The following is a 15826-nucleotide window of genomic DNA, read 5'->3' on the forward strand; positions in this document are numbered from 1 at the left end:
CAACTAGCCATTCATGAGAGCTAGTGCTGTCAATCAATTTAAATATATTAAGCAGATTAATCACGCTTTTGAAATACGATTAAAAAGCACGGTCAATCGCACAGTGGGCTTTCGTTCATGTCTTAATTTAAAGCAAAACCAAGTAACATTTTCACCTTATTGAATGTTTTTTTTAAGTCCCTGTGATGGTCAGATGTATTTTCGGGGCGTTTGAAGTGCCTGCCGTTGCCCCCTGTTGTCTTTGAGCGTAAAACTGGTCTTGCAACATTTGCCGACTTTGACCTGAAGACAACTCTCCTGAGAAACCCTGACTCTTTTTTCTATTTGGCAATGTGAAATGTTTTTATATGTGATTATGCGGCCGTGTTATGATCTTTTAAGTCTATTTTCTGACAATGTCTTTTCACAGCGGAGCCAGAGTTATGTTGTATTTTCAGTAGTATTTTCACACATTTTTAAAAATAATTTTGAATACATTTAAAAGCCCTAAAGTCTATTTCATATTAGATTTGTGTTCACATGTTTCAAGTAAATCTACATGATCAAACAACTGGTTGAGTGGCTTAAAAGGCACTTGCAGATGTAAATGGCTCTTATAGCGACAGATAATGAGGTCGGCCTGGAGTTTTTCCAATGTTCTGTAATAGTTCGGTGAAACATTTTGCTAATTTTATATGTTTTAGTCCTCACACGCAAGTTTTAATTTCCTCACAGAGTGCACAGTGTTCAGGGTGTGCTCTCCACCACTTCGCGCTCGTAATCAGCCTCCTGTGAGTGATCTGTGCTCGTCCCCGTGAGGACTTAAAGATTTTACACGTACATTTAGGTGCGTGATATGAGCACTGCTCCTGAACCAGTGAAAGTATCCTGCGTGTGTTTGGTGAAAACGTATGATTAATTTGTTATGATTAATCGCATGACAGCCCTAATGAGAACCTATTATTTATGTGGGTTTTTTTGGTTCATAATGCTGTATAAAACTTCCCACTCAAACTTAAATATGTATAGCTTTTCAGCAAAAAAATAAATAAAAAGAAAGTCAGCTGCTCCATCAGTCGTTGATGGAAGACTAGCTTTTTTGAGACTTGAATTTGCCTATCTTTGAAAAAAAATTATCTGTAGTGAACCAATATCAAACAATTTATATTTTTAACATGTGGAGGAAAGGATCAGCAGGTGAGGCCCAGTGGCAGTTCTGAGACGACACAAGGTAGTAGGAAGCTCATTATAGAGATGGAGATAAACTATTTTGAATTGGCTCCCATGTTGCTTTGACAAACGTGTCGACACATGGTACACAGCCGCTGCATGTGGTGTTTACGTGCGTGTTTCCAGACTTGGGACAGAGATAATCCACCTGTCAGTGTGACTGTGGTGTTCTAAAGGCAAAAGCGAGATCACAGGTCTGTCACGTCTCTGAACTGATCCTCCCGTCCCTTTGTGCGTCCCGAGTCCAGACGTTTAAGCCGACAGGTCAGACAAAAAGACACTATTCACTTTTAACCCCGGAGTGGCAGGTTTTGCTCAAAGCTTCACAAGATGTGTTCCCAACTTTGTGCCAATTCCACCCACTGATGTCCAAACGGAAATGTGAAGAATATGAAATGCTTACATCAATTTGCCTTTGATTTTAAAAAACTGCTTTTATTTATTTTTATGTTCTACAACACATAACGTTCAGACTGGGTTCGAGCAGATGCCGAACTATTCAAATTTGACTCATAACATTTCTAATATTGTAAATGTAGTCTGTACTTGCATGTACAACTAATAAATGGTTAGTGTTTATGTTTTATAGGCATCTAACTAGCCCAACTATGACCATTCTAGCGACCGTTGACAGGTTTAGCTCGCTGCTGTTTTGTAAAAGTAGTAACAAAGTAAAAAAGTATTTGGGAAAATTACAGCTCAAGTATTTTAGTACTCAAGACTAATTGTAAAAGCAACTGTCTGGATGGAGGGTTGTCAAAAGTATCAAAAATCAGATACTAAACGATGCTGAAACAAGTATCGAAACTAGAAGTATCAATACTAAAAATATCACATAATCAGGATAAAATAGTCCTTTCATGAACAGTTTTCGAACGCTTCTGATCTTTATCAGAACTAATATAAGATCACATGACAACATAAAGAAAGTACAATTGTTTAGTGTGGAAAATTGTGGGGGAAAAAACATTCTTGTTATCATTGTGGTGTCGAAATCGAGTTTTAAATATTAGTATCAGGACAACGCTAGGCAGATTTATCGTTTTAGGTTGATGTCATTAGGACAAAACATCTAATAGTGCTCAGATACTGGTATTTTAAAAATATGTACTGCAAAAAAAGCATATCTGAAGCAGTGATCCAAGAAACCTAACTGTCAGATCAAATGGTTCCTTGATTTAAAGCGCATTATCAATGTGACCATTTATCTTCTGATTAAAGGGCAATTGCCTATATCTCTTGAGCCACAATTGACCTGAAAATGTCTCAATTTTATGCCTTTTCCAAATCCATCTCTATATCTATTATTGCCTTCTGTTAGATACTGTAGTAAGTCGACTTGCTGAACAAAACAAAAAAGAAACACTCCACACTGCAGCCCATCTGTTACCACATCTTCCTTCCCCAGGATGCATCTGGCTCTGTCCTGACTCGGTCCTCCCTCAAAATGAGAGGCTTATATTTATCTCTGTGTGCTCCGTTTAATCCTCGCTTCTTCTTGGTCTTTATCTTGTGTTTTGTGCAGGATGTGGTGGTGGCCTCTGGCTTCACTGTGTCCAAGTCTTCTTCAGTCAAAGAGAAGCATCATCCGTGCAATCTGCTGCTGTCGGGGGAGGACGCATGCATCTATGTGAGCGTCTCCAAACGTTACTTCAAACATATAACACAATGTACGATCAGTATGAACAAAAACATGAATGTCTGTCTCCCAGGTGTGTAGTCCTGAAGTCAACTCTGTGGAGACGAGGAAGAAGTCTCCTAAAGCAGCAGAGGTTAGATCACCACTTGTGCAGTAAAACGTGCCACAGTCAACTTAATTATCTGTAAAATGGTCAGCCCAAAGGAGAACAACTGGAACGTTTGTGGTAACGCTCTAGTTTAAGGGCCACAAATGAATCACAAATAAGTGGTAGTTTGTATGTTATTAGTGTTTGTTCATTTAACGGCTAAATCATCGTTAAAAACAGTCATACAGAGTGAAGAATGTTAGGACTGAGGAGGTGCATGATTTCCTGAAAACTAGATGTTAAAACCAGACTTCTGAAATATTTTCCTTAGAGATAGATACGTTTTATTCCCTATGGTGAAATTTAAGGAAAACACTCGCATGGAAACCAGCAGGAGGACGCTTCTTCAGGCCAAGTGTAGGTCAGGTTCGTGGAGATGCAATTACAACAACAACAACAACAACAACAAAAACATGCTTTATTTTCTTCACTTTTTTACTAAATATTTTTATTTTTAAGCATTTAACAAATATCTAATTAACTACTTAGTGGGCCCATTACCACTAGTTCTCCATTAATATGCATTCCCTAAACCTAAGTGTTCCCAAGGCCAGCCTGGGGATCAGGTGTACTGTCTTCATGCCATTAGGCCAGAGTGCTCATCCTCTGCCACTTCACAAGCCCTCCAGTAAATGAAGAATGAAAGTTGGGATGTATTACGTTTCAATTATGTAAAGCCGAGTTTTCTAACCTTTTGAGCCACGGAATGCTTTTTGTTTGAAAAAGATTGTAAATGGAGAATTGAAACTACCAGAATCCATTACTATCCATTACCATTATCAGCCTTTTCAGTAAAAATCAAAGTGCTATATAATGTAATGAATAATGTCCAAGCTACTGGTGATGGTTTTGCTCTTTCTTTGGTACAAGTATGTTCAGGACACTCCAAAATGATAGATATCCAGTTAAATCCATATATGACTGTTCAAGGCGCATTAATATTCTCCTCACACTTGAAAATCAAGGCTATAAGGCAGTTTATAAACATACAAATCTGCAGTGATGACATTACACTTCATCCATCCATCCATCCATCCATCCATTTTCTACCGCTTGTTCCCTTTCGGGGTCGCGGGTGACTGGAGCCTATCCCAGTGACTTCGGGCCTTAGGCGGGGTACACCCTGGACAGTAGCTAACTCGTCGCAGGGCGACATTACACTTCAAATACATATAATTAAGTTAATCTGATAATGTTATAGAGAAACACGCGGTCAGATCATATACTTAGGGATTATTTTAGAACCAAATGTATGTTTTAAGAATCACATACAAAATCTTACAAATACTATACAGTTTTACATAGCCAACTTCAGATACATCAGACGTTCTCTAATTTTTGAGGCTTCAAATCATCCATGGTACTGCTGGTCCTCCGCTAAAAAACTTTTATTTCTCTGAGCTCTGAAACAACATCTCCTGGAATGTCTTTTTTATGAAGTGTAGCAACTGCTTGTTCAGGGACTAAAGGTGGAAATTAGCACTTGAGCTACAACCTGGTACAATGCATCTCTCTTGATAAGGCTAATGTATATTGTGCACTGTCCCTGTCTTATGAAGTAAATAAACAAACATAAAAAGTAACTATTTAATAACGGCTGTATTTGTGTCTCAGGTGAGTAGTCTTCAGCCTGGAGTCAGCTCTGTGGTGGCCACAAAAAGAGCCCCTCTGACCACACAGGTTAGAGACTGTTACCGCTTCTAGGTTTTTAGACAGAATATTTTACTACTTAATTGTGTAGTACTGTTTCGTAGTGGTCTTTATCCTTTACTCTATTTGGCAGGCATCCAGAGACGCCAAGAAACCAAAGTACGTTTACAGCCAGCTCGACAAACTCGAGGTCGGGACAGTCGTCAACGTCTATGGAGTGGTGCTTTTTTTCAAGCAACCCTTTAAGTCCAATGGAAACGGTCAGTTACGGTTCTTCAAATAACTGTACCTAAGCACATTTTAGGTCTCCAAGATATACAATACGGAAGTGTATTTTTAGTTTGGTGATATTTGAATTGGAGCAGAGGATTATACAGGGACTAAATCAATTATAATGGACAATAAATTGAAAAAGGTTATGGTGAGGAGGCTGGAATCTTTTTATAAAATGTTGAAGCCATGGAGTATCACATATTCAAAATGTATTCAACACAGGAACAAAAACAAAGTACATTTTAATATTATGTTTTTTTAATTTGCATTGCTTTTGTACCTTTTAGATTACTGCTCCTCCATAAAGATCTCCGACCAGTCCAACCAGAAGATCGGATGCAATATTTTTCTGCCAAATGTGGAAGAGCATCCTAAAATATTCCAAGTTGGAGATGTTATCCGCATGCATCGAGTCAAGGTAATCTGGTTGACTGTTGTAGTTAAGGAAAATGATTTATTATTTTTGATACAATATAATTGTCAGAGGGGGAAATGTATGCTTTACATGGGAAAAACAGGATTAAAAGAAGATGTTGAAGAGAGTCTCAAAACTTACTGAAGCCACTGACTAATCAATTATTACTATTGTACATTGGCACCTATCAGATAAATAAAGGTTGAAATATGGTGACTGAAGGCTTCTATATAGACTAAGTATATACAAATTAAGTTTATTCATTATTACAATTTAAAAAAAACAACTTTTTTTTTTTTTTTTTTTTAAATGCCACTGTATTTGTTATACAATTGTCTATTTGAATGGTTTTTTTGAGTCTAGATTCAGATGATCAAAATACGACTATTTTTTATAGTCGACCAGCCACCATTATTCAATTAATCATTGCAGCCCTAGCTAAAATTATCTTGTGAATCTAATCTCAAAACTAGGGCTGTAGTTGACCAGTTGTGGCCAATATTGACAAAAACTAATATCTCAATTTTGCTTGTATCATTACAATAATATTCAGACGATATTTTCACAAAGCACCTGGAATGTGTGGAATCTGTCTGTAAATGTTTTAGTTGAGGTTCAAGAATTCTCACAAAACGAGAAGGAATCACAAAAGTGCAGACATTTTACTTTATACCCTTGTTTGTACTATTTACGTAATATATATTTTTTATTTTAGGAAATGTATTTATAGTATATATTGTCTGGTTAAACGCATTATTTACTCCTTTCTAAATCTAAACAAATGAAAAAGTCAACTAATAATCAACTTAGACACCATCGACAAATGAATCGACTGAACGACTAAAGATTTCAAACCTGAAACAGTTGACATAATGATCCCCTGTGTCTTTCTTTCTGTAGGTTTCCCGTTTTAACGACTCCGTGTCTCTGGTCAGCACGCACGGCTTCTCCGCTGTGGCGTTTGACGGGACGGAGGGAGAGCCTGTGGAGCCACGGACCTGCAGCCGGAACTTTCACTTTGACGCAGACGACGAGCGCGCGGTGGAGGAACTGAGAGCCTGGTCCTCCGGTCAGGACCCGCTCCCTGCGCCTGCCTCCATGACCCTGTCCTTGGTGCAGCCCAGAGCATACTTTGACCTCACCTGCCAACTGCTCGCCAAAGCCCCCGTCGACTCTTCCTGCATGCTGCTCAGGGTATTGGATAGTACTTTTTATTTTATTTTATTGTTTCAAATTGTTTTCTTTCCATCCATCCATCCATTTTCTACCGCTTGTTCCCTTTCGGGGTCGCGGGTGACTGGAGCCTATCCCAGTGGCTTCGGGCCTTAGGCGGAGTACACCCTGGAAAGTAGCTAACTCGTCGCAGAGACATTTATCAAAAAAAGACAGTAGAATCACATAAAAAAACATTTATTTTTCACATTGCCAAATATAAAATAAAAAAAACCAGGGTTTCTCAGGAGAGTTCTCTTTGGGTCAATGTCGACAAATGCCGCAAGGCTGGTTTTCTGTCCGGAGACAGCACGGGGCAACAATGGATACTTCCAACCCCCTAAAAAAATACATATTTAACTGTCACAGGAACTTATAAAGACATTCCATAAGTTGAAAATGTAGCTTGGTTCTGCTTTAAAGGACAAATATTATGCATGATTTGAATCGTTATTTTCCTTTAAACATGCTTTTGAGAGCTTTTGCTTTGGCATTTCATGTTTTAGATCTTAGTGTCATGACATTTTCTGAGTCACACGTTTCCTCACATTAGTAATTGTGTTAAAGTCCCATCTACTGGCAGCAGAGTGAATTACAAAAGTTAGATCACAAAGCTAGCTAGCTTCGTATTTCCCCCAAAATGCTAATGCAGACATGCAGTTATAATGAACATGATTTGATGGAAGAAATGCTTAGTCTGGTGATGATTTATTGATTCTGAAAGAGGCACAGAAGATCTCAAATATCTACGCATAATGTCACAAATCTTGGAATTCGGTGTGTTTTCTAAGGTTCAGAGTGTGCAGACTAAATAAGATTCATCAAACAAGCGTGAATGAAGCTAAATACAACTCCAGGTATGTTTTTGATGAGAGAACAATGTTACAACGTGGCTAACAGCTCAAAAAAGTCAATTTAGCATTACATATTTCCTTTAAGGCAGTGAAAGTTTAAAGATTACTCAAAGAACAGATTCTGGTACTTCAAATACAAATAGCTTAGTGAAAGAGACCAAACTTGCTGCAATAATACACTTTAACATACAAACCCATATAGCACAGGTGTCAAACCCGCAGAACATTTCAAATTTATATTAAAAAACTGCCATGTTATTTTGTGCCGCGGCTCCTGAAACTGCTGCGCTATTTGACCGCGTTTTAGCGCCGTTTTAGACCTCGCCGGGTTAAGGTTAGGGTTAAGGTTAGGGTTAGGGTTAGGGTCAGGGTTAAGGTTAGGGTTAAGGTTAGGGTTAGGGTTAGGGTCAGGGTTAGGGTCAGGGTTAAGGTTAGGGTTAAGGTTAGGGTTAAGGTTAGGGTCAGGGTTAAGGTTAGAGTTAAGGTTAGGGTTAAGGTCAGGGTTAGGGTTAAGGTTAGGGTTAGGGTTAAGGTTAGGGTTAAGGTCAGGGTTAGGGTTAAGGTTAGGGTTAAGGTTAGGATTAAGGTCAGGGTTAGGGTTAAGGTCAGGGTTAAGGTTAGAGTTAAGGGTTAAGGTTAGGGTTAAGGTCAGGGTTAAGGTTAGGGTTAAGGTCAGGGTTAAGGTTAGGGTCAGGGTTAGGGTTAGGGTTAAGGTTAGGGTTAGGGTTAAGGTCAGGGTTAAGGTTAGGGTTAATGTCAGGGTTAGGGTTAAGGTCAGGGTTAGGGTTAGGGTTAATGTCAGGGTTAGGGTTAAGGTCAGGGTTAGGGTTAGGGTTAGCCATGAGGCTATATGGCAGTGCCGCGGTTCCTGAAACTGCTGGGCCATTTGACCGCGCCGCGGCTCTGCAGCCACGGCCTTCAGTATATGAGAACAAACGTTTTGTAATTTTTTTAAAATGATCCAGTAATTGCGTCAAAACAGCGTAGGCTATATAAAGCTATTTATTTCTTATATTTTTAATAGTTTTATGTTTTACGTTATGTTCGGCCTGCGACCCAGCCTGAAGGTCGAAAATCGGCCCGCGGCCCAAATGAGTTTGACACCCCTGCCATATAGCAACTGGTATAACATAATCAGATGAACCAAACAATAATAATATAGTGAGGTTTGGTCAAATTTATTTCACAATGTTTTATTAAAATGTATTTTGTTTTATTTAAACAAATACACATTGATTTCAGTATACATTTTCTCAACATAAACTACGCATGCTTTTCATTGCCATATGCCACAGAAATACTAGACATATTTATTCCTCCATAGTCTTTGCCCCAAACCTCATGCTTTTAGTGACCAAGATCATATTATTGATGGTTAGAAATGATTGACTCTCGATCTCATTTCAAATTTGATTAATTGCACAACTTAGAAGTGACAATTAAAATAGATGGCTTGCTGGCAGCTGGGACAAAAGACTGCTCAGCCCAATTACTGACCCAAAAAAGTGTAAATAACTGATTGAGCATGAAATTAAAACACTTCCTGGTGACATATATTTGGCATCACACCATTTGAGGCTAGTCTGCCCAGGGCCACCAGTGAAAATAATGTTGGATACTTGGAGATTAAACTAGTATTACTTATTTTATGACAACATTCAAATGAACAAGTTTTCAGTTCGATAAATATCAGCAATCTCCTGACAAAACAAGCTTATTAGGACAAAAGCACATACATTAGTATTTGTGATAATTGTCATCAACAATTGTATCAATTGTATTACATTTAATTAATTATTGTAATATTTTCCTAACATTTTTCACAGCATTTCAAACATTAAAACTATATATATATATATAGACTATACTTCTAAAATCTTCACTGAAACAGGAAACATATTGTCACTGTTGCTCTTTATGTTAAATCGTCACTTCTTCACAGTCTTCCCAGGTATTTGAGTTGTTGTTTTTTGTGTTGTAGCAGGAGTTGTGTGTCTGGATCAGAGGCTCTGAGAGGTGCTGTACATCAGAGAGTACCTCAGTGGAGGAGGTGTCCCGCTGGGTACTGTATTTTCAGAGTCAGCGGGACTCGTCTCACGGGGCTGTTTACTGTCAGATCACATCAGCCTCTGCTTCCTGCTGCTTTCATTTACAACTGATATGACTTCAAGGCTTCTTCGAGTCTTAGAATTTCTTGAAAATATTTTTACAAACTAGGAAATAGGGTGAAAAATTGTATGTATGAAATCAAATATAAAAAGAAAATGTTTGAAAGGAGACATTTTATGCTTTTTATCAGGTACTTAGTATTGAACTATAACATAATTAAATCATAATTTTACATTTTGTTCATTGTAAACAGTAATATTTACCTAAAATGACTTCAGGTCCATTGATTTCCTGTTCAAAACTGCAGATTTCACTATAACAAGCAGGAGATTGCCATTTACATGTTTTTATTTTAGAAAAGTAACTACGTAACATTTTGGAACTCTACGTGTCACTTTGAGTCTTAATTTTTCAAATAATCACTACTAGGTACAGAGAAGTGGGCAAGGATAGGGGGTAGGTGAAAACAGGAATTTTCTTAGCAATCAAGCCTCATTTGCAGTACAGTTCAGGATTACACAGACATGCAAGAATCAATCAAACACTTTTGTAACAAGGTTCAGAACTAATTAAAGTTGATGATGTTGCTATTTTGGACCATGACTTTTTTAACTTCTAAATTCACTTTCACTATTATTTGATCAGCTTTAATGAGCGTCTGCTTATGATGTCATAAAGCAGACACTATGTTATCGCTTTTTAGGATTGTAGGATTTTTGACGCGTTTCCACTTCTTAACACTTTCACTGATTTCAACAAGATACACCTCATTACGATCGCTTTCACCATCTTATTGCTGCTGTTGCTTTTGACATTTGTATATCTTGTACTTTTTTCAGTATTTGCTTATATTTTTTCAACTCCTTAACACTTTCACCGATTTCAACAAGTTCAAACCTCTTCAAACAAACCGCTTTACGATCGCTTTCACCGTCTTACTGGGGCTATTGCTTTAGACATTTTTAAAAGTAAATTGCTAATGTTTACGCTAACGCTAATGCTAATGCTAATGCTCCTCGACAGGGAGGAGGGGGTGCAGCCGGGTCACCGAGGCTCTCTTTCCCTTTCTTCCTGCTCAGGTCTGCGTTCAGCACAATCTTGCAATTTGTCAGGACAAACAACTATTTGAGTCGCAAACTACGCAATCATCAACTGTGAATTACTGAGCGTCGTTGGTATGCCGCAAAACGCAGCAGAAAACATGGACGAGCGGGAAGGCTGAATATTTTTCAACAAATATTGAACATTTTCAACAACACATGTAGTACTCTGACGCACTTGAGTTACACACATGACTTTATTCTAAAGAATAAAGTATTTTCAGCTGAAACCATTGCGAATGTCTGCATTCTTGCCCCTGGGGGAGCGGCGCCGGGCCGTGTGGATCCTCGCAGCAAGCTCCATTTTATTAGAGTTCGGGCCGAGCCGATTGCGTCTATGTCCCCATGTGTGACTTTCATCGATGTTCAGGGGGTCAAAAATGAGTATGAACCTGAAGAATAGGAATAATCGGAATAAGAAACCAGGGGAAGAACACTAGACTTGAGCATTCCTTGAAATGAACATTCCATTCCATGGCTTGAGCCTAACAAGAATAAAGTCTTTACTACACACATGTAGTACTTTTACGCAAGAATGCAGACACTCGCAATGGCTTCAGCCATTGCACATTATCCAGTTACATATGTTATACAAATTAATACTATACTTTGGTTCTAGTGATATTAATTCAACCTTTGTATTATGGAAAACCTTTTTATGTAGTGGCATAATCTTCAGCCTGAAGGGCCGTACACACCGCGGCGGCCGAATTGCGCCCGATAAATCTGTCTGCTGGCTCTTAATGTGCACGGATTTGCGGCTGAATCTGGCATAGGTTGTATGTCAGGTGTACTTTCTACCTTGCAGCACACACAGTACCTTGGTTAATTGTTAGCACTATGATTTGCAATGTGAGCGGCTTCAGTGACTCAGCGGAGAACTGCTGATGGAGTCCAATCTGGTCCATATAACAGAAAAATGTCACTCAGAGCAGTCGGTGCAGATCTCGGGTCATTCGGCTCAAACGTCTTTTCTATGGATATGCAAACCAAATCACCCAGAACTCCTCTAAAAACTGAACTAGTGGTAGTTATTTTTTTTACTTATTCACCGCTAAGAATTTATTATCACTTTTCACAACACTCTGAGACCAAAGTGATATTTGGCACGGTAAAGCTAACAACAACTAGCATGCTAACAACACACTTCCTGCTTCATGGAGAATAAAACACTCTATTATTATATGCAAAGAGCACACAATCAACTGATTTTCACCCAAATATATTTTTACAATATATTTGCATTGTGGCAAAACTAATTTCCCTTTACTATACAAAAAAATCAAGTACAGCCCTTTAATACTAATACTAATTTCCTGTATGCTAATCACAAACCCTAAAAACTTACTGCAACAGAGCCAAATTGATGTTTTAAAATGCTGCTGTACTTTAGTACCATGTAATTTGCTGTTGAACTATTTTGACAGTTGAGCAGTTTATGCAAATTAATTTGTGAATTTACATTTGTTTTCATTAGTGTCTCCAACCAATATGGGCGCAGCAGGTGGCGTAAAGGTCACGTCTGGCATGAACAGAGTCTACATCCTGGTCTTATCTCCCAGAGTTCGGATTAACATGATTAACAAACACAGAATTGCATGGTCCAGCGGCATTAAAACAAACTTTGCAGTATTTGTATGTGTATGAATGACTCAGAAGGCTCATGTTTGTCTGGCATGATATATATAAGAATAAAAATGATATTGCAACTGTTGTTTTTGAGATTTGCAATATTATGGTAAATATTGAGTATATTGTCTATAATTAAAACGATTGGTAATGACCTCAGTGGGTATCAAGTGTTATCTCTGCCCTTTTGTCGTTAAATTTATGGTCTATTTGCATTTCGTGTCAGACTTGAACCTCAACCAAGACATTTACAGCCACATTTGAGCACATTCCGGATGCATCGCTAAAATATTGTCTGAATGTTGTCATCAAAACAATGAAAAAAACATATTGAGATCTTCATTTGTGTAAATATTGCCCACTTCTGCAGTTTCAAAGTCCTGCAGAAAGGCAAAAACGACAGTATATGCTATGTTGACACTGATCCTATAATCTACCAAAACATGTAAATATGTCTCTCTTTTTTTCGGTTCCAGCTAATTTACAACCTTGCAAACCTTCATTTCTGAATCCATGGACGTTCCTCTTGCTTATGCCCTGTGTAATTATACTCCATCTCTGTGATAGCGGCGTTCTTGAGTTTTATGGGTGCAGAATGAGAGTGTGGATGGCTCCTGTGCCAGTGCCGCTGATAGCAGATAAATGTGAGCTGTATTTGGCAGAGCAGACTGGTGTACTGCCAGCCTGTTCTTTGGGAGCAGCAGCCGGCTGTTACACAACTAAACAAACAAACACACTTCCAACCAGTACATGTTGTTTAGACCCGCTGCTCTTACGCCATTGTGTAAATGTATGACCAAAACTTTAAAGGAAACATGGATTTTCCCTTGAAGGATTCCTGCATGTTTGAGTAATCTTCCCTCACCCCACTGCTCTGTACTTTGTTCTCTGATTATTATATATTTTTTTCTCAATCGGTGAGACACTTGGGATTCAGCCGTGTCCTGTAGCCATCCTCTCTTTGCTTTTGTCAGTATACGGTCCGGCTGAGTGGCACTTTGTTGCTATGAGTTGTAAAGGTAAAGGTGGATATCAGTTTTTACCCCCCGAGGCAACTACTGTTGTGATTTTGGGTGTTGCAAAAATAAATTGAATTGAATTTAATTATGTTGTTTTAGATCAGTACTGTGATTTCAAATATAAAATGGTGATCCACAAGTGTCATTGACTAAAACTGCATCGCTGACTAAAGCATATCATGTCTTCTTCAAACACCAGTATATATTTGGGAAACATAAGAGGCATTAATCCAGTTTATGTCTCTTATCGTCTCTGTATTAATTGGAGCAAATTACTCTGATCAGTGCTTGTCAAATAGTGGTGAACTTGTAGGTACATGATTTCTCTTTATTTAGTATTATTTTGACCTGGCCTTAATATTTCAATTTTGAACCCACATGTTTTGGTTGAATAAGGTTATAGATTAGGTTCGATTGGCCCTCATTGTAAAAATAGAAAAAATGTACCCATCCTTCAATGCGGGGAGTCCATCTGCAGATCTTGAGCTGGGTTTGATCAGGATTACTTTACCTACCAAACGTCGGGATATGCAAATAAAATGTTTGGGAACCACCTTACAATAATAGTTGCAATTCTGACTGAAACTGGCTAGTGATGTTAGTTATAGTAGAACATTTTACTTATCTCTTTTCTATACAATCTCTTGGAATGTGCAGTTTCCTCTGAAAACGCTGATGCTGCTAATGTCTTATTCAGTCTCATAATCCTGTGCTCCAGGTGTGGGATGGGACCAAGTGTCCTCACACGCTGCTGAAGGTCCTGGTGGAGCCGGGCGTGACAGAAGGCCCCACCGCCTTCTCTCCTGAGCGAGAGAGCGCCATCGCCAACGTCCTGGTCTACGACAACCACGTGGAGGTCGCACGCCAGCTCAAGGTTTGGTTTGAATATGCACTAAAGTCAAATCTAACCGACTGATGCTGCACAGAGGCAAAGAAATGATACATGGACTTACTAAATAATAAAACCAATCAAATCCAACAAAATCAAAGCCATAAAATAGTAAGTAAACTAAAAAGTAAGTTAGTTTGTCCAAACATTTACAATCACTTTGTATATTTAATCTTTATTTTACATATTGGTCCTGACACACCAGTTGAACCATTTAATGCAGCATCAAATCATTACAATAATAACATTAAAACACTAGATTAACATTGAAACGCTGACATTTCTTCTTCCAATGATTCATTTCTCTCTGTTTCAGTGAAGCATTTTCCTCAGACCAATGTATTGCTGTTTTTATAAGCAAAATGTAATCAATGTGTTCTACAAAAACAAAGTATTCATATACATTTTATCTTTTATTGAAAATGACCCTCTCGCTAAAGCTAAAACCCTGTAGTTTTTCTTTTCCAACTCTCCAATGTGACTGGAATTTTTAAATTGATCATTTCTGCACTTTTTTGGGTAAATTGAGTAATTTCACCTTTAAACCTCAACTAATATATTTAAAGTACTTTTTGTTTGATTGACATAATATAGACTGAATATAATAATTGGATACTCATTTTACTTTTGTCAATATGGGCTTGGCACGATATTGAAACTTTGCATCACGGTCACAGGCCAAAATAATTGCGATTAACAATAATATCATGATAACTGAAATTGCTGACGGTCTAAAAATATGATGGATATTAATAATTCTAATTTAAACATTAGGAATAAGTTTAAACAGCTTATAGAATAGTTACAAGTGAAAACAACCACGATCTAGAGGAGAACTTTATGGATAAGAAGTGTTTTTCTGCAGAATCTAGTTTATCGCACCACTCCCACTGATTATTTGTTCTTTCCAGTGAAATCTATCTCAAAGAGTGTCAGCTGTCGATGATCAAACTTGAATTACAGCCTTCAACACGAGCAGCATATTTACTCACTTTACTTACGCACAGTTTGTCATGCACCATCCAATATACAGTACAATATTCACTGTTGGCCAGCTGATTCATGTATTACAAAGGGCTAATGTCTTGGATACCATTTTAGACATTCATTTCTTCCTATCAGTCGATGTCCATTTCAAACGCAGTCAAACAGCCGTCATGTCTAGTGTACAAAAACCCGTATTACTTTCCCCTCTATTGAAGCACAACACATCATCCCCTAATAATGATCCAATTACTTTAAATTGCAGTTTTTTGTCCCGTTTCTCCACGCCGGGGTTAGAGCGAACAGACGCATTGCTCTGATGAGTGCTGAATGCGCCGTGGAGTGAGAGGGACACTGTGATGGAGCAGCGTATCAGTCTTTATTCAGGGGATCAGAAGTAAATTACATTGTGTCAGCGACAAAGCCCCGAGATACGGCCCTCGAACTGATTCCAGACAGAGAGCTGGATGTGTGCGGACAGCTGTGTTTGTCATTTCAAGTCACCACTGGTCTTTAAGGCGATGCTTCAATGTGTCTCGGGAAAGAAGAACTTGGGGCCGTTAAACCAATTTGAGAGTAGTTTGTAAGTTGTAGTTGTTGTATGTAACTTCTTAATCAAAAAATAGACACAAATAAGAGATTTTTTTTAAATTTTGGTTGTTTTTATGACAACAATTTGGCTTAAAGTAGTGACTA

At 38.2% G+C, this 15826-nt stretch overlaps 1 protein-coding gene across 2 annotated transcripts in view; it reads left to right on the forward strand.

Moving 5' to 3' along the window:
- The window catches only part of pot1 (protection of telomeres 1 homolog), an 89647-nt gene that overhangs the window by 15312 nt on the left and 58509 nt on the right, over positions 1 to 15826 (forward strand). For both annotated transcript variants that reach the window (XM_072435556.1, XM_072435557.1), the window contains exons 5-11: positions 2735 to 2839; positions 2922 to 2981; positions 4611 to 4676; positions 4780 to 4906; positions 5207 to 5337; positions 6235 to 6528; positions 13976 to 14131. In XM_072435556.1, the coding sequence (XP_072291657.1) occupies positions 2735 to 2839; positions 2922 to 2981; positions 4611 to 4676; positions 4780 to 4906; positions 5207 to 5337; positions 6235 to 6528; positions 13976 to 14131 (939 nt within the window). The remainder of the gene's footprint in view (positions 1 to 2734; positions 2840 to 2921; positions 2982 to 4610; positions 4677 to 4779; positions 4907 to 5206; positions 5338 to 6234; positions 6529 to 13975; positions 14132 to 15826) is intronic.

This window comes from Eucyclogobius newberryi, unplaced genomic scaffold (assembly GCF_026437365.1).
Source record: "Eucyclogobius newberryi isolate DKJ021-1_F unplaced genomic scaffold, fEucNew1.0.hap1 SCAF_7, whole genome shotgun sequence".
Classification (NCBI taxonomy): Eukaryota; Metazoa; Chordata; class Actinopteri; order Gobiiformes; family Gobiidae; genus Eucyclogobius; species Eucyclogobius newberryi.